This window comes from Tauraco erythrolophus, chromosome 2 (genome assembly GCF_009769465.1).
Source record: "Tauraco erythrolophus isolate bTauEry1 chromosome 2, bTauEry1.pri, whole genome shotgun sequence".
Classification (NCBI taxonomy): domain Eukaryota; kingdom Metazoa; phylum Chordata; class Aves; order Musophagiformes; family Musophagidae; genus Tauraco; species Tauraco erythrolophus.
In genome coordinates this window covers 84,126,704-84,150,964 of record NC_141466.1, presented here as the reverse complement: position 1 = coordinate 84,150,964, position 24,261 = coordinate 84,126,704, and the positions used below count along the sequence as shown (strand labels likewise).

Below are 24,261 nucleotides of genomic sequence, written 5' to 3'. Positions count from 1 at the left end.
GTCCATGTTAATTCTTGATCTCATGAATTTATAACAGTTGCTGATAGGACTAATTTAAGTATGACAATTTAAAATTCATTCTTCCTCTTATCTTGGATTTAACATAAGTTTTCCAGGAAATATTTATGTAACAATATTTAGAATAGCTCTCAAAGCACATTTATTTCATAACTGAAATGAAAACGTAGTGGGTTTAGGTATCTTAATATTTTTTTCTCTCTTTTTTTCTTCTTTGAAGTAAAAGTAAAGAATATCCATTGGAAAGTTCTCCTCCAATCAAACATGAGAAAGAGATATTTGTTACTTGTAAACCAACACCAATATGTTGCATTCAGTATTCTGGTACGTACAGGCTGTATAAAATGAATAGTAGTGCCAGTGTGCAGAAAGAAAAACTAAATCTGTATCACATGGATTATTAAGGCCATGGATATACTAGGTAAATTCCCAGAAAACTTTCTGGCAATACCATATATACTGTTAGATCATGATTTAACTTGCAAAACCGGGCAAGCTGCTAACACGTACGCAAAAGGATTCTAATACTTCTCTGATTTTATGGTTTTTTTTTTCCTTTTGTACTTATTCTATGACTTTCCCACTACAACTTGAAAATTAGTAGTCTAACAAGTTCTTTCACTAAGGAATTTATTTCCTGAGACATTTACTAAGTGTCATTAGGGTATATTAAAAGCTGAAGTTCTGTTTCAAACGTATGAGAATACTCCTATTTCTTATTTAAAGTTTATTCAGTTTTTATATATTAAAATATAAAAAAAGAAATATTACATATAATCCAAAGAAGGGTACTTTTCTTAACTGCTTCGGAGAAGCAAGTCTTTTAACAGGATTAGTAATTTCCAATCCATATAAATAGTATTATACAGAAACCACTTCTTAGATTAACAATCAAATATATTACCAAGTATACAATTATGTCAATGTACACTCTGCAAACCACAATATATTCAAAGTATTTTAAAATGTATATATTTACAAATATTTTTGGGACAAGAGCAATTTTCATCTTCAATAAATAAAAGCAATCAGATGCAATCAGTAACTTTTCTAAAACATATTCCAGTCATATGTTCCCTAGAGAATAGGAAGAAATTATTTTTATGGTTCCTGAAAGAAATCAGTTGCAGAGAGCTTATTTCTAGGAATGTTATGTGAAGTTAAAAGTAAAAGTTCTTTTTTAGCAAAGAAAAGCATTACCATAGTTTCAATAATACATTTTAAGTACAAATCCTCTTTTACTTACTCTGAAGAAGGAACATTTTCTGTTTCTGTCTCTATCTCTCACACACACGTACACACAGACTTAAACAACCACAGTTTAGCCAAACAAGGTTTAGCAAAACTTTCACAGACTTTTTTTTAATGGAATAAAAAATATCTTATTTTTGTAAGCTTTTAAAGAGGTGTCCTGTTATTGTTTGATCTGTGTTGACTAGATGGTTCTTAGCTTTACAATAAATTTTCTTTTGCAAGTTTGCAACTTGGAATTGCAGCTTGGAACAAAATTTCAAATGGTCTTTGTAAAGTACAAATCACAGTAATTAATATTTATGTACATATTTAAACAGAAGAAAGAAAATTAAAGAGAAAACTTAAGAGGTTGTAAAGTTGCATTAATGAGTTAATACAAACCTTACATTTATTAAACATAATTTTGTAGTATTGGAGGTATTGCAAGTTATGACTTTTTTCTCTGTTAGAAAACAGTTTTCTTCAGGATTTGAGATGATATTCCATTAAAAAAGCTCCCAAAATTCTATGTAAAATTATTTTCTCTCGTTCTGTATGCACAAGAAAGTTTATGTATTGTTAATTACGTGTGTGTGACTTGCCTTATAGCACTTACCTGATACACTTACCAATTAACTCTCATGCTGAAAATACATACTGACAAAACTTTAGGAAAAAGGGAGGAAATCTGCAGAAGAGCACCACCCTTTAGCTCAAAGACTTCAATACCTTTGAGTTTGCGGGGCATGCATTTTTTGGAATATTTTGTCCAGGACTGCTTATCTTATTTTTCTGAGGAAAATATTTAACAGCATTATTTAGTACGTGCAATTACTAGTATTTGGAGAAAAAGTCAGCTGAAATATTGCTTGATAGATAAAATTAAAAAGATTATTATAAAGTAATTGTTTGACAGTTTAGTACACTGGTGTATTTAATAACGGATAACATGGGAAAAGATTCTAGAATGCCTCTTAACATATATGTCTACCCCATTGTGTGTCCTATTTAAAATTCGCTTGTAGAAGATGACTTTCAGAGATTAGAAATACGGATCTCTTATCAGTTTATATTGTCATGATTATTTGGCAAAAAATGTGTTGTGGAATATAGTATTCTGAACCTGTGGTATGGATGGTACTTGGACAGTAGATAGCAGTGGGTAAAGTTGGTGAAATCAAGCATGACTTACATTCCCTCTCCCTTTGTAAAGATGCTCAGGAGATTTATGAAAGGGATGTTCAGATGGTACCTCTTTTAAAAATACTTTCCACAGTGAATCTAGTAGTGTTCATTTGAATTCTGCACTTCATTTCCTTACTTTCTCTCACTGCTATCTTCTCTTGCTCCACCATCCCTTATTTTTTCCCATTGGTTCATTTTTCTGCCCTTTATTATTTTAAGTTTTCAGAAAAAGATTTTGAGTGAACAGTTAAATTTCACAAATCACTACCGTTAGGTAGACATTAAGGGGCTCTATCCTGTCATTGTGTGCTCCTGATTATCAATATAAATGAACAACCTGACTACACTTGAAGAGTTTTTAGGATTATCTTATGAAGGAAATTTCTGATCTTTAAGAAGTGATCCAGAATGACTAACATGTACTTTTTATTCTAAAATGTAAGAAAAAGTCGTGTAACTTTAATAAGAATACGAAAAAAAATGAGTGTAAGGAAGTAAATCAAAATGACTTACATTTTATAGCACATTTTTTGTGAAAAGTGAATTTCTGCCTTGTGATGAATAACTGTTTTGAGAATATGTCAGGACAAGAAATAAATTGTGCACAAATTCTTACCAAATTCTGCAATATGAATTTGTGATGTTTATACAAAATATGTGTTAAACAGATGAAATGAATAACTGGTGTGTGTTTTGTTGTAGTGACATATATGACTTTTATGATTAAAAGAAACAGTATATGAGGTCCTTGTTGCTTTCAAATATAAATCATTTGACACTCTTCTTTATAGGGGATGGAGATATGCTGGCTTGTGGCCTGGCTGACAAGTCTGTTCTGATATTCAATTCCAATCTCACTGATACATGTAATGTTTTTTCAGGTAAATTTATGAATTGCATTATTAAAGAAATAATGTATAATTGAGTTTAACCTAAAATGGCATAGTAATTAAAAGATTCATAGAATAATAGAACAGTTTGGTTTGGAAGGAACCTGAAAGATCATCTAGTTCTAACCCCCCTGCCATGGGCAGGGACACCTTCCACTACACCAGATTGCTCAAAGTCCTATCCAACCTGGCCTTGAACACTTCCAGGGATGGGGGAGCCACAACTTCTGTGGGTAACCTGTTCCAATGTCTCACCACCCTCAGAATGGTGGTATTCAATTTACATCACCTTGAGAAGAATGGCAGAGAGGGGATAATGCTGATTCAAGATGTAGAAGTTATTTCTCTGATTGTCCTAGAATTTTGTTCTAGAATTAAACTGCCTACTAGGTTTTCTCATTTCTTGATTTTCTGGGAGTTAAATAGTAAGGTATCATGATATATATTGCAATCTGCATTGGGTATGCTTATTACGATAATTAAATGGAAATAATAAAGCAAATATATTGTAATGATAATGCATGCGTATATTGCAGTATTATATTGTAATATATTATTAGCCAAAAAAATTGACAGTGATGACTTGGCAAAAAATGTGTTTGGTTTGCAGCTCCAGACTTCTAAGAACAACTCTGAAAAAAAAGGGGCTATTCCTACGGAAAAATCAGTATCAGCAAAAGTATATGCATGTGCAAACACATGTGCATTACTGAACATTATAAATGAACCTGAAAAAATATTCTAAATTTCTACAAAAAACATCTGTTAAAGTTTTAATAACAGTAAATGTTATGACTTAAAATTCATATAGCAGGATTGATTTACTGTGGAAGTTTGTAATGGAAGGTGGTGTCATTTCCTAGCAGGCCTTAACGAGTATGAAAATAGACTATTTTAAGTTGTTTTAGAAATTATTTTTAGGTAAAAACTGATAACTGATTTCTGAAAACTGATGGGGTTTTTTTTAGCAATTTTCTTTGTATTTTGTGGAAGAAACCGTGGCATTGTGGCCACTAATGAAGGTGACATTACTGATACCCTCCTCTCAGTTTGAGGAAATTGATGATAATATTCCTTGTGGGCAGAGTAGTTAGGTTTTTCTTTTCCACAATAGAAAAATGTTTTTCTTTTCCACAATAGAAAAAATGTTTTTCTTCATGTATCACTAACTAATTTGAGCAAATTCATAGTGCAAGTCACATAAACTGCAGGCAAGAATAGAGTTTTGAGGTTTTATTGACATAATTTTGTTATTAGGTAGTAGTGGAACAAAAGCAGTAATTTTGTCCAAAGGAACCCTATATATCTGAAATGTATTTAATACTGATTTAGAAGATCAGGATTTCTGAAAAATGCAATTAACCAAAAGAGATGAAAATTTGTATTTCCTTCCCTTACTTGTTACAGGCATCTATAAAAATAATGATATAGTACCGCTAGACTATTTGGTACACAACAGCTTAACAAAGTTGTGTTGAAAGAATTTAGTGTTTCTTCAGATTATTAACAGATCCTTCTTAAGTAATCTGAAGCAGCTGAGAGGTAAATGATTTTCAAGATCTTTAAAGGTGTTTTTTTTAAAAGGTTTGTTCTTTGCAGTTTGTCTTTTGCCTCACAAATCCAGCTTCTCTTTATGTGAACCACTATCAAGAAGTTAGGCAGGCTGGTTATACTTGAGTGTACCTAGATTATGTGCTGCAGAAAGCGACATTTCAATTCTGTGAAATACTCTTTTTTTGATTTCTTTTTTTTTTGCACTGGAGTTTGTTTTTATGCAGGCTTTTTTTGATTTTGACTGGTAATAGCTGGGTTTTATCTTTGTTTCATCTCAGGGGAAGATATTAACTTACTGACTTTGCTGCATCTATACCTCCATATACTTGCTACATTCTAACTAATATCTAAGGAATGGCTCGATACTGGCAATAACAGAAAACACAGACTTGACTAAGAAAAAAAATTCACCTACATAAATGTATTTGAAAGCAGAAAAAAAAATAAGAATTGAGAAGTTTCTAAATTTGAAAGAAAACCTTAGTTCATATTACTCCATAAACAACGAAGGAAACAGTACTTAAGTTTTAACACATTATTAACAAAAAGCTTTGTCTTTCTATGAAGTAAAATTAGATATTATGGTTTTATAAGATATATTTTAAGATGTATTGCGTAACATACTGTCGTGGTTTAGGCCAATCTGGCAACTAAACTCCACACAATCTCTCTCTCACTCCTTCCCCAGTAAAGTGGAGAGGAGAAAAATATAATAAAGGGACTGAGGGTCGAGACAAGAACAGAGAGAGAACACCCACCAACCATGGTCTCGGGCAAAACAGACTTGTCTTTCTCAAAACAAAACAATTTATTGATGGTTACTTAAAAGGACAAAGGGAAACAAAACTGGTTACTTGAGAGGATAAAAAGAAACAAAGCAAGAACTTAAAACCAACACCTTCCCCCTCCCCCCCTTTCCTTTTCTTCCCGGCTCTACCTCCTCCCCCCAGCGGTGCAGGGGGACAGGGAATGGGGGAGTGCAGGTCGGTTCATCCCATGTTGTTACTGCCGCTCCTTTCTCAAAGGAGGAGGAGTCCTTACACCCTATTCCCTTGCTTCAGTGGATCCCCTACTCAGGAGGAAAATCCACAAACTTCTCCAGTGTGAGTCCTACCTGCAGGATGCAATCCTTCCCCATCGGATTGCTCCAGTGTGGGCTTTACTACAGTCTCGGATTCTTAGGGAGTCGTTGCCACTCACTCCGGCGTGGGTCGTCCCACAGACTCTAGATGCCTCTCTAGCTTGTCGTGAGTCCCGTGCTTCACGACTGTTCTCAGGCTCAGGCATCCCTTCCCCGACATGGACTTCTCCATGGGCTGCAAGTGGGTCTCTGCTCCGCTGAGACCGTCCTGGCTGCAGGGGGGCCTCCTGCCATCTCGCCACCAGTTGCAGGGGAAACTCAGCTCCGGCACACCTCCTCACGCTCCATCTTCACTGACCTGGTGTCGGTGTGGCCGTTTCTCTCAGATCTCAGTCCTCTCTGGGTGAAATCAGCCCAGCGGGCACCCCGGGAGCGGGGCTCTGCCCGAGTTCCCCAAGCGGCTCCACTGCCGCCATCCTCAGTGGGTGGCGCCAGCCCGGCGTGGGCAGCTGCCTGGCTGGGAGCCGGGAGCGGGGGCAGTGCCCCCCTCCCCTCTCTCCTCCTGGGCATAAGCGCACCTTTCCGGTTCCTTTGTCCCAACTTGAATAGGGCAATTCGCAGAGGTGCTGATTGGCTCAACCCCGAGGGGGATGGGAGTCCGATCTGGTGGCCAGAACCGGGGAGGTCACAGGGAGCAAATCCCCTCTTCCTGCTACCAGACCCCCCCCCCCCATCAAACCATCACACATACAGGGTTCAGATTCCTATGCTAATTCAACATTCAGAGCTGTCTAAAATACTGCAGTAGTCTGCAAATGCAGGCTAATTTACTGTGATAAGGAGAGTAAAGTGACCTGTGCTAAACTTCATGCTACTACAGAGAAGCTTTTTCTGGTGCCAGTAGTTAAGGCATAAAATACTAGTTCTTTGTTTTGCTTAAGAAAGGATAAATATTACTAAATTGGTCTTCTGACAATGGTCTTTGTTTTATTAGTTTTTGTAAGTTTTGCACCATCTAATTTATTTCTTTGATATCTTTCATTCTTTATGCTATGTCTTTTTTTATGATTCACAGTCTAAAAAGAATTGTAAACCACATTCTACTTTAGGCTCTTTAGGTAGCATAAGAATGCAACTTGTGCATGTAGTTCTTTTCAAAAGCAACATAAATGTGAAAATGTCAGATACTGTACTGTAGGGGAGCAGGAACCACAAACCATCAATTATTTGTTTATTTCATTCATGTAGTTCTTCTGTACAATTCAGATTATCATGAAATCACCTATTTATTTTCTACTTTACATGCCTTTGGTTTTGAATTGTCATAAATATATTTTCATTAAAAACCCTGATGCATTACTCTTATTCAGAGCTGCAATCAATGGTAATGTAAAACTTTTCTTTTTCAAGAAACAGCAATGATATCTATTCTGTGAAAAAATTTCAATTTCAAGGCAGGATTAACATCTGAATATAGCTGATTATCAAAAATCATATTTTTATAATGCACCATCAGAGAGTAGCATAACAACAGCAATTATGCTATAAGCCTAATTTATTCAGTTTTATTCTCCGAAGTGCTCAGTTACAGGTTTAAGTAGTGCTACATTCCTCTTCAGGTGTATGTGTCCTATAGTGAAATGTAGGTAATATTGGCTGGCTTTAGAAGAGTTAGAGCCAGCATGGCCTTTTTGAAGAAGTCTTTTTACAAAACCAGCTGCTGTTCTTCTCAATGTGCTTCAGGACTGAGGAACCCTGAGCAACGCCTGTTTTGAAGCTTACTGGCCTCTTGCAAGCCAGCTGGCATCTCCTTCACTGTGCTTTGGGATTGGGGGACCTGGAGTGCAGAGATTCTTAAGCTTTTTGCATGGCTCTTCCAGTTTTCCAAACCTCAGATTTTCCTAAAGTTTCTCATGTTCCTTACCACTTTGGAAAATTGTTTTACGTCTTCTGGTAAACTGTGGTTTTTTTTTTTTTGGGTGTTTTAGTTTTGTTTTGTTTTGTTTTTTCTTTAATGCAGATAATTCAAGGTTTCCAAATGCTTTTATAAAATCAAAGCTCCCAAATAAGTCTTTGTGTTGAGAATAAAATAAGTATAGTACTTACATAGGTACTTATCCAGTACCTATGCAATTTTACGGTGAAAATTCTAGAAGTCTTTGGTAACTGGGAATTAAAATATCTTGTTTATAAGCCATTTTATAGATATATGTTACCATGGAAGATCTTAATTACTGAGATAAGTTCATTAGTCTTCCTGTAATTTAAAGCAATCAATTCTTTTCATAGAAAACTTTGGCTGACTAAAGAGAAACTGTGCACAAGAGGGCAGCATAAGAACTTTGAATGTTTTAAGTCTAGGTGAAATTCGCCAGACTTCATCTGGACAGATGAGAAAAATATGGGCCAAAGTTTGCTAATTTTATTTGACACATTTTCTTCTTTTTTGAATTTTTTGATCAACATAAATATAATTTTAGATGTGATTATTAATTTTAGCTTCTGGATGATGTTTCTGGCTTTTGAAGTTTTGTTTTTGTAAGTTTCTAATCTTGTTTTTAACTCTGTGACATGAAAATGGAAAAGTCTGTTTCTTGTAAAAGCTTTTTGCTGTTAACTGGAGATTATAATACTTTAAACTATGATTTTTAAACAGCCAGTTATATCTTTTTTATCTAATGAGACAATCCTGCAGAAGCTGTTGTAGTGGCATGTTCATTGTGCTTTTACAAAAACAGTTAACACAATAATAGAAGCCAAATGAATAAAATAAACTACTTCAACTGTTTGCAAGGTCTTAAATGGTTTTCAGATCATGTTTAACATAGAATTTCATTATAATATAATACTTAAATTCTTTTTTCAAGTCATACTGTATCTTTGCTTAAATCGAATTTCAAGGATGTTTCTTGAATATGCTCTTCTAATAACTGAAAAATAGTCAGAATTATCATTGTCTGTAGATAGATTGGATTGGTGATTCTTTTGTAACTGCTTATATTTTGTGTTTTAAACCACCAAACTTCAAAGTCAAAGTCAGATGTTCTGTTGCAGAGACTTCGACAATAAGTATTTATTTGCCATAGCTGTGGTGCGTTCCTTTACCGCTTTATGTGATAAAATCCTTCTGAGTCTCCGTAGCCTTGCCTTTCTTCCTTTTAAAGCATCATCCCATCAATTACATTGTCTTGTTCTAGAATATATGGCACTTTGCAACTCTATAAAGTCAGTTTCTTAGCACTTTAAGTTAAGCATTCGAAGTTCATATCAAGCCTGATTGAGATCTTGAAGGTCTTCACTGCCAGAGTAATCATCCTGGGATTCAGGATTTTTCTTTGGGCTGAACCTTTCCACACCAGTACTTTTCTTGCACACCTATTGATACCTGAAAAGGAAATTGAACTTTCCAAGACTCGTTTTCGAGTTATAGAAAGCAGACATTCTTTATTGCAGTGCTGGGTGCATGGGGGATTTCTCCTCCTAGTGTGCACACCCAGCTTCTGGACAGAAAATTAGTTATACACTACAATCATGCATAATTCATAACATATTTACATATTCTTAAACAATTGGTTAATTTTCTCTCGCTTTACATATAACTTACTTCACATGCTCGGTTGTCTTCCTCTGCCCCTTTCTTTTGGGTCTGGGGTGTATATAGGGTAGGTGGTCTGTGAGTAGGTCGTCACAATCTCCCCCTGTCGGAAATATCTTTTCTCCCAGGTCACTGCATGTTCACAGTTCAGAAGAACATGATAACAAAGTTTATGCAGTTTCTGGGATGTTCCCTCCAAGGGCAGACAGTTCTTGAAAAAGAGTCTCCTTTTTAATCACTTCTGACAGCTTCAAGGATGGTCATTCATCTCCTTGGTTTCTTTAGGTATTCGTGAATCACCTACCACCTACTAAACCCTTCATGAAACTTTTACACAAAAACTTTAACCCCTTTATTGTTGGGTAACAATATGACAAAAAATAAAACAGTCTTTACAAGGTCCAGTGGGGTAACTTCAATTTTGCTGGACTTCCAACCCTCTGCTATTAAGGATTGGCAGAGACAAAGAAATCTAGGATGAAACACTCAGGAGAGCTTCTTAGAGTAAAATAGCACATGAACATCAACACTGTGGGTTAGATGCCAGGTTTTGGGCGTCTCCATGATAAGCAGATGTAGAGTGCTTGTCGTTTTCCACGATGACCATCCTGTTTTGCCATTTGGATACAGTAGCAAGTCATAGGGCTCTGGACTTTAACCATCTGAGTTGCAGTTTGAAATATTTGGTAGCCAAGTTGTCAGTGATGGTTGTTTTCTTCACTCTTTTGCTAACAAGAAGATGAAGTCAGATTAAATTATTCCCTGAATATCTCTCTCTGGGTAGTCTTTTTCAGACTGATGTTCAAATACCTGTGCATCAGAAGACAGCTTTTCCAGACCTTAGAAGATTGATTAATATTTTCTGTGGAGTTTTTGCCACAGTTTGGAATAATTTTAATCTAATTCAGCACTTAACTCTGAGACAGACAGTGTTTAATGAAAAAGACCAGAATTACAAGTGTTAGCAGCAAGAATCACTATTAATGACAATAACCTTACAACCACTTCTGTGCTTCTAATTCAGTTTTGTGTGGAGATAGAATTTGTTAATATTACTGTGACAGTAAAAATCTGTACATTTCAGGTAGAATAACTTGCTATTTCTCTGACCTTATTTAATTTTGTGAATCTTGATTATTAATGAGATAAATTTTCCCATGTTTTTTGGTGGAAGAAAAAATCAATAACTAGTTTACTGTTACCAGTTTTAATCCAACTATTTGAAGCATATTTAACACTTGTTTTAATATTGTATATAATTGTATTAAAACAATATGATTAACTCTGGAGCAATGTATAAATTCAAGAAATGGGCTTTATGATATTTCCATTGTTATTTTTATTAGGTCATGATGGTGCAGTTAACTCTGTTGGCTGGAGTCATGACAAGAAGTGGTTAGTTTCAGCATCAGAAGACAGAACTTTAAGGGTCTGGTCAGTCTGCAATAATGAACCTGCCCTAATTCTGGTAATTAGAAACTTCTGACAGTTTGGTTCATAGAGAACACCGTTTTGCACTTTCATCTACCTCCATTTTAACAGCTATGTAGAAGGAACATACAGCCTGATTTTCAGAGCTACTGAGTGGTGGTGATTCCAGCTGATACCATGATCTAGGTGGTCTCCATTGACTTAAATTCGGTTTTTATCATGACAATTTACAAAAAGGAAAAAACCAGCCTTGGCAGACAAAACTAGTGAGCATATCTAGAAGTTTTGGTTTTATTGTCTGCTCTGTATATTTTGCTTTCATTGGCTCAGCTCTGCTTGACTTTATAGACTACTTCCCAATTCAAATGGAAGTTTGGAGTATGAAGCTAGATTGTATTAGATTCAATTGACTGCAGATACTATTAACTTTAATGCCAACTAATTTAAGTAGAATGAAAACTTCATTTTGAGATTAATAGATGTCAAAAATAGGAATGGCTACTACACAGTGTGTTATCCTCCTGGCAAATGAGCAAGATAACATGGACATTATGCCTTAACATCAGGAATCTCAGACAAAAATATTCAGTATCTTAAAATCCATTCTTAATAATTCATTTTGCATTTCAGGGAAAAGAAAAGTTCCATAAGACTGTAGGCTTTGCACAGTTTTATTTTATAGATGCATTTATATTGCTATGTTGTGGAGCTGAATTTCATCTACTGAGTTTCCACCTAGACACAACCAAGGATGAGTTCAAACGGTGAGTACAATTTCTCCTTAACAGACCAGTGGAAATACTTGTACTGTTTGATCTGGGACTTTTTGGCTGGTGAGGTGAGCTGAGGAACAAGAATATTACAGAAGAAAAAAATTGAACAAATAGTAAAAGCTAATTGTAAAAATATCTTTGTTCTGGTATAATAGAAAAAAAGGAAATGATGAATAATTTTTTATAGTGCATCACTTAGCTGCTGCAAATACTGTATTACTACTCTGTTAGCATTTGGGACCTTCTGAGCTTTATCTTCTGCCTTTTTACATCTCAGTGTTCATTAATGTCTTAAGTTATGTTTGAGTAGCTATTGCTAATTTTTCTCTTGTGGGAATATTTCTACATGCTTTTTCTTTCAGAGACTCCAATAAGCTGCAACTGTTTTCTTCCTTCTTTGTCAAATGGAAGTAGATTACTTTCATAATTTTCATTGACTTTCCAACTGTTGTATTGTATCTAATTACTTTTCTTACCCTGTTTTGTTCCTATGTTTCTTCATTGTTGGGCATCCTTCATGCACTTTTTACTAACACTATTCTGTTTATCATGATGTGGCTCCTTTTTTCCGACCTGGAGTCAGTTCTTTTATTAAATATCTGATATACCTTTTCTGTCCTTTTAGTTTATGTTTGGAGCTAAAACTGTCTTTGTATCCTTTTACTGAGTTTCTCTGCTCTTCATTTGCTCTTGCTGGTTTTCAACAGTGTTTGTGTGTATGAGACTTTATTACATTCAAATATATATACGTATATACATGTGTATATTTATATGTTTAGACACAATAGCATTTAAGAGATTCTTGAAGAATCTTGAAGAGATTTTTTTTTTTTCTCTGATATTATGGCACTAGATTTTGAGTGGGAAGATACACAGAATTAAAATTATAACACTGAAGTCTGTTAGTTGATATTGTGAATGATGTGTCCTGTCCATCCATGATATTAAATAGTATTGGGCTGCGTCCTTAGATGGGAAAAACTGGCCTATTTCCTTGGTAGTTTTGTCACTGCACAGGAAAAACATACTAAGCACGGGCTTAAATATGTTTTTGAATAGGAGTTCTTTTCTGGATTGGATTCTTTCAATCTAGTAGGTGAAACTTCACTGAAACTTTAAATGCTCATATAGAAAACAAAAGGAGAAAAAAATGCCAAATGATACCACTGTTTTAAAATACACTTTTTAAAGAACAGAAATTCCTTCTGATTTGAAAAACTAGCTAAGGGGTTATGATTTAAGTTCTGTTTATAAATTCTTCAAAATTGTTAATTAATTGTGGTTTTCAGTCATCTGCTTGGTTTTACAGTTAATCCAATGTCAGTTGTGATTCTTTACCTTCTATTTATGTTCAAAATCCTTAATGGAGAGTGTTGTTGGGGCTCTTATTCATATTATTTTAGTCATATACTCTTTTTGGAATGGGAATGTAGTAAATAGACTGGAAAACTACGTACAAAGGAATATAGAAATTCATGCTTTGATTTTATAGTATTTACATTACATTAGGAGGGTAAAAATAATAAAGTGAAAAGAAAATGCTGAAATATAGAAAAACGTTCTTTTGAATGTATATTTTTCACCTTAACTTTCTTTTTTCATAACTGGTTCTACAGAGAACTCATGTTCTGAAGTGCTTATCCTGTAGCAAAGTGTAATAGTACAGGAGAAACATAAAAAGTAGGAAAAGTGATTCTTTTTTACCAGTTTTGCATGAAATCTATTCATAGTGTAAGCAAGTAATATTTGGAAACTGAGGCAGACAAGCACTTCTTTTGTACCATTCTTAACTCTTAAAATTTATCCAGGCAATCATGGAGGAACTTAGAAGATGGAAATCAATATTCTGATCTGTCAGCCCTTCTGATTATTTTTCATTTTTAAGATTTAGTTAAAAATATTTTTTCCTTCTATTTGTGGGATCTTAGGCTTTAATAAGGAAATTTTGATGTAGTATGCAATGTGCTGGCTCTAGATATCGCCTTTTTTTTTTTTTTTTTTTTAACGAATACCCAGAGGAAGGTATTCAGTAACCTGAAGAAAATTCATACTGCAGTTACTGTTGGGGAAGACTCATCTGAACTACCTTTAAGCTAGTTAGTTTAGAAACTAAAGGTAGTATGGACTTGATGTAATTGTAGAACCTACTCTGGCAGTTTTGCAAGGACTTGGGTACTGAATATCTGCTGTGTTCTGTGTTGCTCTAATTGCTTTGTTAGAAGCATACAATATCCTGATTTAAAACTGTTAAAGTATGTATGGTTGTGCTTATAGCAGAATTTTGTTATTGCTGTGCTCTCAGTGTTTCTTGATGCAGTAACACTAACTCAAAAATACGCAATTAGACTCTCTGAGATACAAGTGTAATGCCAAAAGACCAAAAGCAGAATTGTAGACATTGCAACAAATCCACAAACTAGTCTGAGGCCTGGTTATATGTATCTATTACAAAAAGTATTAAAGGTTAATTTGGTTTAACCTTTTCTGTGGATTCCCTCCAGTTCATCTCCCAGCATTTCTTTCTTTTATGCAACACTGCATCATTCCTTTTGTTTCTCACAACTCTTTCATTCTGCCTTCTGAGTCAAGTTGGAAAGAATGCTTAAATGGAACTGATTCAAGAAGATGCTAGGTCTAACCCCAAAGTGTGCTTCATACGTTTAATTAGAAGGGCATGGCAATGCAGCCTGGCTAACCAACAGATTGCTACTGTGTTTCAGGGGGAAAGACAGTACAATGACAAATCATATCACTGTTCCTCTCTGCAGAGTTTTCAAAGAACTCCTTATAAGTATTAAGTAACTAAGCATCACAACAACTTAATTAAGTGCTTAAATATTGGTTCAGTTTTAAAGGTGAAACTGAGAAGTGGAAATAAGAAAAAAGAATGTTACATTCCTTATTGGCTTATTTAAATATAACCTTATTTTAAAATGTTATAAAGAAGATTTATTGCAGTTCTGGGAATAGGATACGGATCTCCTGACTTCTGCTTCTATGATGAATCTCAAAATGATTCACAACCTACACAATTTTATTTACATTCTCCAAAATTACTAACTATTGAATTTCCACTCTCAACAGCAGTTATGCATGTTGATGTGAAGTGTAACTATTGGCTTCTCAGTTTGTTCTTTTTTAAAAAAAAAAGTAATTACTTTTAATTCACATAAGAATTTGAGCAGAACAAAACTTCTTCTATGGGTTGTTATTTCATTTTTGTAGTTTTACATGCTTTAAAGATCAGCATGAGCAATTTGAAAGTTTAAAAGGGGAAAATTGTGTTTCAGTAACAGTGCCCTTTAAAATCATTATATTTAGCAACTGGTTGTAGTAATCATACATACAATAAGGGAAGTAATGATAAAATGTCTGCTTTGATGAAATGGGAACTATGTCAGAACATATTATAGATGGATAGAGCAAAGGCCATGCTAAGCGGGTTTAAAATTCAGCATGCTAATGATACATAAGAGAGTGTTCATTTCAGATACTTCTGGAAAGCTAATGTTTAGCAGGATAATTGTTTTTATGCAAATCACTTTAAGCCAGTTTAAACTTCTTAAGCAAATGGGCTGCATAGACCTGAATCAGTAGCATGATAGTAAGAGTATTCTAAGCTTGGTTCCTTTGAGCTTTAGCCATTAGATCAAAGAAGTGAAACACTTTGTTCGTTGTCAGGAACAGAATGGAAAATAGATGAGAAGCACATAAATCATAAGATGAATTCTAATAACACTCTAACAGCAACCATTTCTAAATTCTTTATATTTACTGTGTTGATCTTTTCTTACGTCTGAGACTCATTACATAGGGTCAGTGAACAACATCCACCCTCCTCTGTAGTGTAGGAGAGAATATTTTTCAGTTATGGTGAATTCTAAGTGTTCCAGAGGTGAAGTGATTCTTTTCCCTTTCATGTAACTGATTTTCTTATTTTACTGAACTTAAGACTGTGTCTGGAAATGTATAATGGGACTGCTCTTCGAAGATTAAGTTTTACAGTGCATATAAAAATGTATTTAACAACTTGAAACCTTGTGATCTGTTATACTGATGATGTTTGTAGTCTGTCACTTAATTTTGACTTTGTCATGTGCAGCCATTTTCCTTAAAATTTGAAATGTCAGATCTGCATCAAGCTGGGTTTTTTTCTACATTTTGAGAGGGGTTTTTTAGATGCCTATTTGTCTTCTGGTTTTAGCATAGTAACATACTTTCATTCATTGAAGTTTTTGTCTGTGATCAAAATGTTTCTAATTTATCTGGGTCTCCTGAAAAATTATTTCAGCAAAGGACTTCAAATCTGTTGGAAAGCAGACACACTATTCTCTGCAATCATTGCAGGAAGTCTTTGTATCTTAGAATCTGGTTTTATATTTTGTTTCTGAAGATATATCAGTCTCCTGAAAATAGCTATATACTGTAAATGAATTCCCCCAAAATAATTACATCCCCAAAGTATGCAGGATATAAGAGATTACAGAGATTAGTAATTTACACTGCTGTCAGAATTCTAATGATGGAAGGCATTAAAGGAAGACAGAATTGTAGTTTTGAACATATCAACACAAATGTGATTTTATTTGGATACCTGATCTATAGGATTGTCAGCCGAGATTATGTGCTGTACGTAGAATTGGAGACCTGGAAAAAAAGCAGTAAGAAGACAGATACTGTTAATCCATTTTTTGCCTCCATCACAAGCTTTTCTGTTGCTTGACAAGGTGTTGGTCTAATTTAGATAATTTTTAGGACGTGTTTATGCTATCATAGCCTGTCCAGTTGACTGGTAAGATGGAATTTTGCCTACATTCACTTCACACTCCTGGCCTTCATTTGTGCAGCATTTTCTAGGGTGTGTAGTGTTTTGTAATAGCTGAAAACAACTTCACAACTCTCTGTAACAGTGCATTCATATTGGAAACTCTGCAACAAAGGAATTAGCTTTGCTAATGGCAGACTGTCAGATTTACCTATGGAAACTGGCCAGACAGAGATGAAATTCTTAACCTAGTCGTATATAATTTTATTTTCAGAATTTGCTTCTGATGGGAAAATAAAAATATTTTTTCTTTCCTTTTAAAGATTTCTTTTCTTATTTGTTATTATCTCTTTTTTTTTTTTGACTTATAAAGTAACTCTTGTTATATTCACAGAAATCTGTTGAATTTCTGCAGACAAAAGCACAGTTATTTTGTTAAATGTGCCTTTTTACCGATAAGTTGCAATGCCTTTCAGCAATCTAAGAAGCTTTTCTTTTGTATGCTTTTCACACATTTATCTTGATAAACATTACAACATCTTCTGACTTCTATTGGATTAATTCCTCTGATTAATTCCTCAACAAGCCCTTTGTAAGATATAACAAAATCTTTTCTATAGCAAATAGGAAATTATTTTAACTTAAAATGTAGATTGTGCACATTTGCTTATGTTTTGACATACATTTTTATTCTCAAATTCTGTTCTTATACAAGTGAGAGGCATTTAAGCTTTTGTCTTATGTCTGTTTGAATTATGTAATACCTTTCTTCCACAATCTGATTACCTACCTTCTGTGTTGCCTGTGTTCTGATCCCATCTAAGTGGGAATTATTCTTTCCTCGTTGTTTTCTCCTCATCTTCTTATTGCCCCTATAATCAGCACATTAAATGCTATACTGAAACTAGTGGTACTTCTGCTTTTTGATCATAGGTATTTTACAGATTTTTTTCTCTTCAACATTTTAAATATATAAACAGGATTATTTTAGTGCTTCTCATTGATGGAAGACCCATCTTCAGTATATGAATATCATGTTTCGTTTCATTCAAATGAGTTTTGTTACCAAGTTTTTAATAGAGTTCATCAACAAGTCAAAAGGTCTTTGGCTTTAATTTTTAGCCATGAAATAAAGCATTTTGGTTTGCTTTGTGATTCCAGTGGGAGTTTACTGGTGGCCACAAATCATAACTTATTTCATTAACACTAGTATTCATTTGATATTTTTTGCAGATACAAACAGAAAAGTGTTTGCAAATTGGTACAGAAATTTCCAATGGCTTCAACAATGGAGATTACCAGCCTTTCAGCAGTAAATGATTTCTACTCTTGTATCCTTTGTATTTCTTATTTTCTTCATAGCTCTTTGGACATAATGATGTGGAAATAACTCCAGTTAAAGTAATTAACATTAGATTCTGTACTACTCTTTTTCTATTGGAGTGAAAATGATGTATTTTTTTGTGATATTGAACTTCAGCCTTGAACATAAATTTTTTAAGAGTGTAAGACTTTTGGTGTTGCTCAGAGAGCACTAAATACAATATAGTCTTGATATCTATTTATCTGTCATCTATCTATATGCTTTTGTTCCTTTAGATCAGTTTTATTCCTTTAACACAGATAACTGTACAGATATTGTTCTTACAGCTGGCAGCAACCGAGCATTAGAAGTTTTTGATCTCAATGCAGGCTGCAGCACAGCAGTGATACCAGAAGTTCATACTAGACCAGTTCATCAGATCTGCCAAAATAAGGTACATACTTTATTGATTTTTATTTGTAATGACACTACAACTCATAGAATCATAGAATCATGTAGGTTGGAAAGGACCTTGAAGATCACTGAGTCCAACCACTAACTAATACTGCCAAGTACACCACTAAATCGTGTCCCTAAGCACCATATCTACATGTCTTTTAAATGCCTCCAGGGATGGTGACTCAACCACTTCCCTGGGTAGACTGTTCCAATGCTTCACAATCCTTTTGGTGAAGAAATTTTTCTTAATTTCCAATCTAAACCTCTCCTGGCACAACTGAGGAGCAGCACAACTCCTGCTACAACCTCCTTTCAGATGGTGTAGAGCCTCTATTTCTGTAGGCTAAACAACCTCAGTTCACTTGGCTACTCCTCATAAGATTTGTTCTCCAGACCCTTCACCAGCTTCGTTGCCCTCCTTTGGATACCCTCCAGCACCTCAATGTCTTTCTTGTAATGAAAGGTCCAAAACCGAACACAGTATTTGAAGTGCGGCCTCACCGGTGCCAAGTACAGGGGGACGATCACTTCCCTAGTCCTGCTGGCCACACTGTTTCTGATACAAGCCAGGATGTTGTTGGCCTTCTTGGCCAACTGGACATACTGCCAGCTCATATTAAGCTGACTGTCGACCAATACCACCAGGTCCTGTTCTGCTGGGCAGCTTTTCAGCCACTCTTCTCAAGCCTGTAGCATTGCATGGGATTGTTGTGACCCAAGTGCAGGACCTGGCACTTAGCCTTGTTGAACTTCGTACAGTTGGCCTTGACCCATCTATCCAGCCTGTCCAAATGCCTCTGTAGAGCCTTCTTACCCTCAAGCAGATCAACACTCCCACTCAACATGGTGTCATCTTCAAACTTACTAAGGGTGCACTCGATCCCCTCATCCAGATCATTGATAAAGCTATTAAACATAACTGGCCCCAATACTGAGCCCTGGGGAACACCGCTTGTGACCAGCCACCAACTGGATTTAACTTCATTCACCACAATTCTTCAGGCCCAGCCAGCCAGCCAGTTTTTTACCCAGCAAAGCATACACCCATCCAAGCCAAGAGCAGCCAGTTTTTCCAGGAGAATGCTGTGGGAAATGGTGTCAAAGGCTTTACTAAAGTCTAGGTAGACAATCTCCACAGCCTGTCCCTCATCCACTCAGCAAGTCACTCCATCAACAAAAAAATTAGAGGCTAAAACCAGAATTGATAGTAATTGATAGACGTTTTTATATGTTGGGAAGGATGGGCAAGGTCATAAGTCTCTTTGATAAAGGCACCCAGATCTCATATGTTCTCTAGTGGAAGGCAGGCAGCAGTGAGAATGACTGAAGCAGCTTGCTATTAGGGAAGTGTGTGTTACCTTTTGCCTTACCTGCAACAGACTGTAAGACAGTTCAGCAGGAACGTTTCCTTCTGAAACTATTCTCCTATGAAGTTGAATCTGAAATAATCTGATTTATTCTGAAACTTTGGCAACAGTAGCAACAACAACAAAAATTTCTCAGTACTGCAATAGAACACATGACTTAAAACCTCTTATACTTGCCCTTTTTTTTTACTTAAAGATTGATTTGAATGTTTGGAGGTCTTATGATATCACACATGCTGGAATGCCTACCGTGTTAGGTTTGGTTGAGTATGGTTCTTCATTCCTAGTTGGAAAATCCTCCTTCTGTGGGTTTAAAACAGTTCCTTATTACTACTTTTGTATAACTCTTTGTGGGTTTTCCTGAGAGATGCGATCTGGTAAAACACTTAAAATTGTGCTATTTCAGTACTATTTGTAACACATCTAGGCTTAAATTTCTGGCTTTTCTTTTTGCTTGGTCAGCTTAGTGGCTTCAGGTTATTTAATAAAGAAAAACTTTAAAGCTGTAGGCAAGTATTCGCTTAGGAAAAAACTAGAAATATGTGGTATAGCAAAGAAAATTGACCATTTTTGGAGAAAATTATAGACCAAAGTTCTCTATTTTTTCAGTTACATAAAGTTAATACTTTAAATAAGTCAATGGGAAAATTACACATCAACTGTTTCGTTGCAGTTGTATAGTTTAAAGCTGTTAGAATAAATATAACTAAGAGCATTTGCATTTAGATAATATGCTAAAATATTTTACGGACTTATTAAAATATGCAGAATACTGTGTGTAGATTACATCCTGTTTAAAGCGTGAAACATATTGGAATCTAAGGTTAGCTAATGAGGAGAAGTGGTTCAATAGAAGCAAATCTGTGCAGTGAAACAGTTGATGCTGAAGATCCAGTGCCTATACAACAAAATTTATGGGAGTTTTTCTTCAGACTAGCCCTAGTCTCATCTTGTGGAATGAATGCTCACTAGTGATTGCAACATATATGTATTCTTGATGTACATTTTCTGGTTTAGATTCATGCAAATCAGTTCCCGTGTTTCAAGACTGCTTTGTGATGTTACCTGGACATTAGTAAGTGGGGACGATCAGGAGATATGTTTTTTGAATAAAAAAGAAAACCCATTTAGAAGGTCTTTTAAAGCATTAAGGAAGATATGTTCCAATTAAATGTAGGAGAAACCTGTCAGCAAATTATTAGATACATAGGATATTCTAGAAACACAGGTGAACAACATGACATTCTGTTATTTCTGGTTTTGGACAGCAGTAGCTGTAAGCAAGTACAAATAATTTGCAATGTAATGAGTTCGATTTTTACATTGTTCTTTTGGTCCATTCTAGAGATTGTTTACAAGAACCAGCAATGTGAGAAATCCATCTGAACCTGTAGTGTACTTGATTAAGCTTGTTTTACCATTTGGAACATGTTATCTTCATAGCAGACATTGTCTGATGTATAATAGAACAGTATTCTGAGTCTTTCTCCAGAACAGTTTAGCAGGAAATATTGCAAATCAATCTATCTATCTATCTATCTATCTATCTATCTATCTATCTATCTATTTATCTATGTTTATTCATACAAAACAGGCTGCACTGAGTGGTATAAAGCATATCTCTTAGAAAACAATGGGATGGGATACTAATTTTTATGGATTTCTGTAATTTCTGTTTCCTTGTGGAATTTTAGTACTCTAAAAGTGAAAATATATTTAGAAAATAAGTATTGTTATGTCTGTATGACTTATTAATCAAGAAGCATAGACTGAGAGTGAAAATTAAATAAACTTGTCATATTACTTATATGTGCATATAAACTGCTGCTAGATTAGTGTTTCTGTAAAGATACTCACAAATAATCTGCATGACACTAGAACATTAGAATGTGCTATAGGGAAATGTTGAGAGGAACATTCGAACAATTAAATGTCAGCTGAATCTAAGAAGTGGTTGCCTTACTCTCTTGTCTAATTTTGAAAATCTCTCTCTGTGGTATATTAAATAAAATTAATGTAAAAGTCTTCTGTCTCTCAAGAATCAAGAAATCTTTGTTTCAGTTATCAAAATCTGCAGTAATTGCAATGAAGCCAGAATAGAATTCTATATAATTACTCCTCTTGAAATCTGCCCCAAATATACAAATATACTGGCTAAAACAATTGAGTTCACCCTCCCCCCCCCCCCCCCCCCCCCAAATTCTCTAATGACCATAGGTGATCAGAATCATCACTTCACATTTAGTAAGTGTATAGCACATCCCTTCTTGCAGTGGCAGTTATGAGTGCGATGAAGCCTTGATCCAGCAGTGGTATGCTGAAGCCACCTTACTGAATCATAACTTCCTACAGCTTATCATTTTTTAGCAGGAATGTTTTGAATCTTCTTGACTGTAGTTAGGTTGTTAAATCAGACCATCCTTGCCTGAGATATTCAATCTGCAGCCTCTATACAGATATAAGTACAGTTGATGAAAACTTGTCCCTTATCTGAACCTTGAATCATGCAAAGTAATCTCTGTTAAGGTTTTGTGAAAAATTGCAGATGAACGCAGAATATGTACTCATATAGTGCACATATATAGAATAAGTACATAGAGTGTTTGCTATTGTAGGCTAGCAAATTGCTGCAGTGGTCCCTCTTTTCACGTGAGGTGTCAATCTGGTGGTGGCTTTACCCATTCTTACTGACTCTTCTCCCTCTTCCCTGGAGACAAGAACAGCAGCAGCAACCAGATGGGGCTTCCAGCTTGTCCTCTATCTTGTGTATTCTGCCTTTCTCACTGGCAGCCTCTGTGATGGCTGTGCTGCCTGAAGCTTCCTGACAGTTTGCTGGAGCTCTAGAATAACAAACCTATGGCTGAAGCCTACTCCTCTGATTCTGTGCCACTTGACGATTTTACATCTCCAAACCTATTTCACCAGTTGAAGCTAGGCTGTGTCTCTCTGTATCATTACAGGTGCTCCACCTCTGCAGCTAGGTGTCTTCCGTTCTCTACCTGCTACAGCCTTTTTCCTTTCTCTGCCTTCTGATACTTAATTCCCTCACTCTAGTAGAATCCTCCTCCCACTCCTGCCAATGCTGTTCTGGTCATCCACAACCATGTAGACTACTGCAGTTCCCAGAGCTCCCATGCCCTGGTTATGTCTTCTCTTTTCATCTCCTTGAACCTCAGTGTCTTGGAAGGGTCCAGAGGAGACAGATGCAAGGACTGGAAGAAGCTAGGTTTGGGGACGTAGTGGCCATGAGGGAGGAGAAGGATGCAGGGAAGTGAAGAGAGAAGCATCAGTAAAGCTCACTTCCAGAAGGTTGGAACTTCTGCTTTAGTACAGAGAATAATTCTAAAAATCTTTAAATGAAACACAGTTAGGAACTATTCTCCTTTAAAAATCAGATTTAATGCAAAGATTACTTCAGAAATGAAAAATTCAATAGTATAATGCTGAAGAAAAATCAGAAAAATTACACAGAAACTGGGGAAAAAAAAATAGTCGTTACTGTGACTCAGAACAGAGAGAAACATAAGAAAACAATCTTGACTGGTAAATGTTTGAAGACAGTAGTTTCCATATTTGCACAAAGTAAGAAGCCGCCCTATATTCTTACCTGTTTATAATGAGATGAAGAATAATGAATACAGTGAAAATATATCTGTTTGCTTAGAACCTCTATAATCTTGATTTAGTTGAGCATATTAATGATTATTATTCCAAACCTCAGCGTATTTTTGTTTCCTTAATAAAGGATTTGGGCACCAAATTAACCTGAAGTGTTCGGGTTATACCATACAATGACAATAACAAATCTTGTCTGTCTTCATATACAGGTTCTTCCAGCAGTAATGAAACTAATTAAGCACACTTTCAAAAGGATTTTAAGCCTTTGTCCTTAAATATCACCTTCCAAATCCACCACAAAACCTTCAATTTGACTATTGTGTTCTTTATAACCTTCACCTCCCCACCACAGCACTTTCAGTTTTGTTCCCTACACACTCCTTCTCTATCACAACATTATCTTCTTGTCACGTCCTTATTACTAGTTGACCTTCTAAATTACTCTTGTGTTGACTGGCTAATGATTTGTCAAACAAAATCACTTTCCTTAATGGCTGTGCTGGTTTGAATTTCTGTCTGCTAATTACTCATTTACAGGTGTCTTGTGGAAATATAATTATCGTAAGACCTTTATCTCTTAAAGATAAAGAGATAAAAAAAGTTCTGGATGGGAATCAGCAGGCAGTACAGTTGCATAAGCAACATTTCATCAGGAAACTGGGCTAAATACATGGTCCTGTGGAGATGTAGCGGTGATACTGCTGCAGGTTCATGTAATAGCTTATTTTTCAAAGCGTTTGCTTAGGAGTTGAGGGAAGAGGTTCATTGTTCTCCTCAGCCTGAGGAAACTGATGGCAACCTCCCACTTTTCAGTGACAGGCTGGTGTTGAGGGACCCTCCACTCTTTTCCCTGAACCTGTGTCTGTTTTCCAGACCCTACTCTCAAAGCTACTTACGATATTTTAGTGCAGGATGTTACTAGATCCAAGTGATGTCATTAAGCTCCTTCTGAGGCAGTGAGCAAATGTTACTCTTCTGGCTGTGGTAAC

General features: G+C 35.5%; 1 protein-coding gene across 1 annotated transcript in view; it reads left to right on the top strand.

The window, feature by feature from the left end:
* WDR27 (WD repeat domain 27) overlaps positions 1-24,261 on the top strand; it is an 81,202-nt gene that overhangs the window by 19,457 nt on the left and 37,484 nt on the right. The window contains exons 15-20 of the mRNA XM_086626038.1: positions 239-342; positions 3,228-3,317; positions 10,903-11,024; positions 11,618-11,751; positions 17,759-17,856; positions 18,161-18,282. Of these exons, the coding sequence (XP_086482164.1) occupies positions 239-342; positions 3,228-3,317; positions 10,903-11,024; positions 11,618-11,751; positions 17,759-17,856; positions 18,161-18,282 (670 nt within the window). The remainder of the gene's footprint in view (positions 1-238; positions 343-3,227; positions 3,318-10,902; positions 11,025-11,617; positions 11,752-17,758; positions 17,857-18,160; positions 18,283-24,261) is intronic.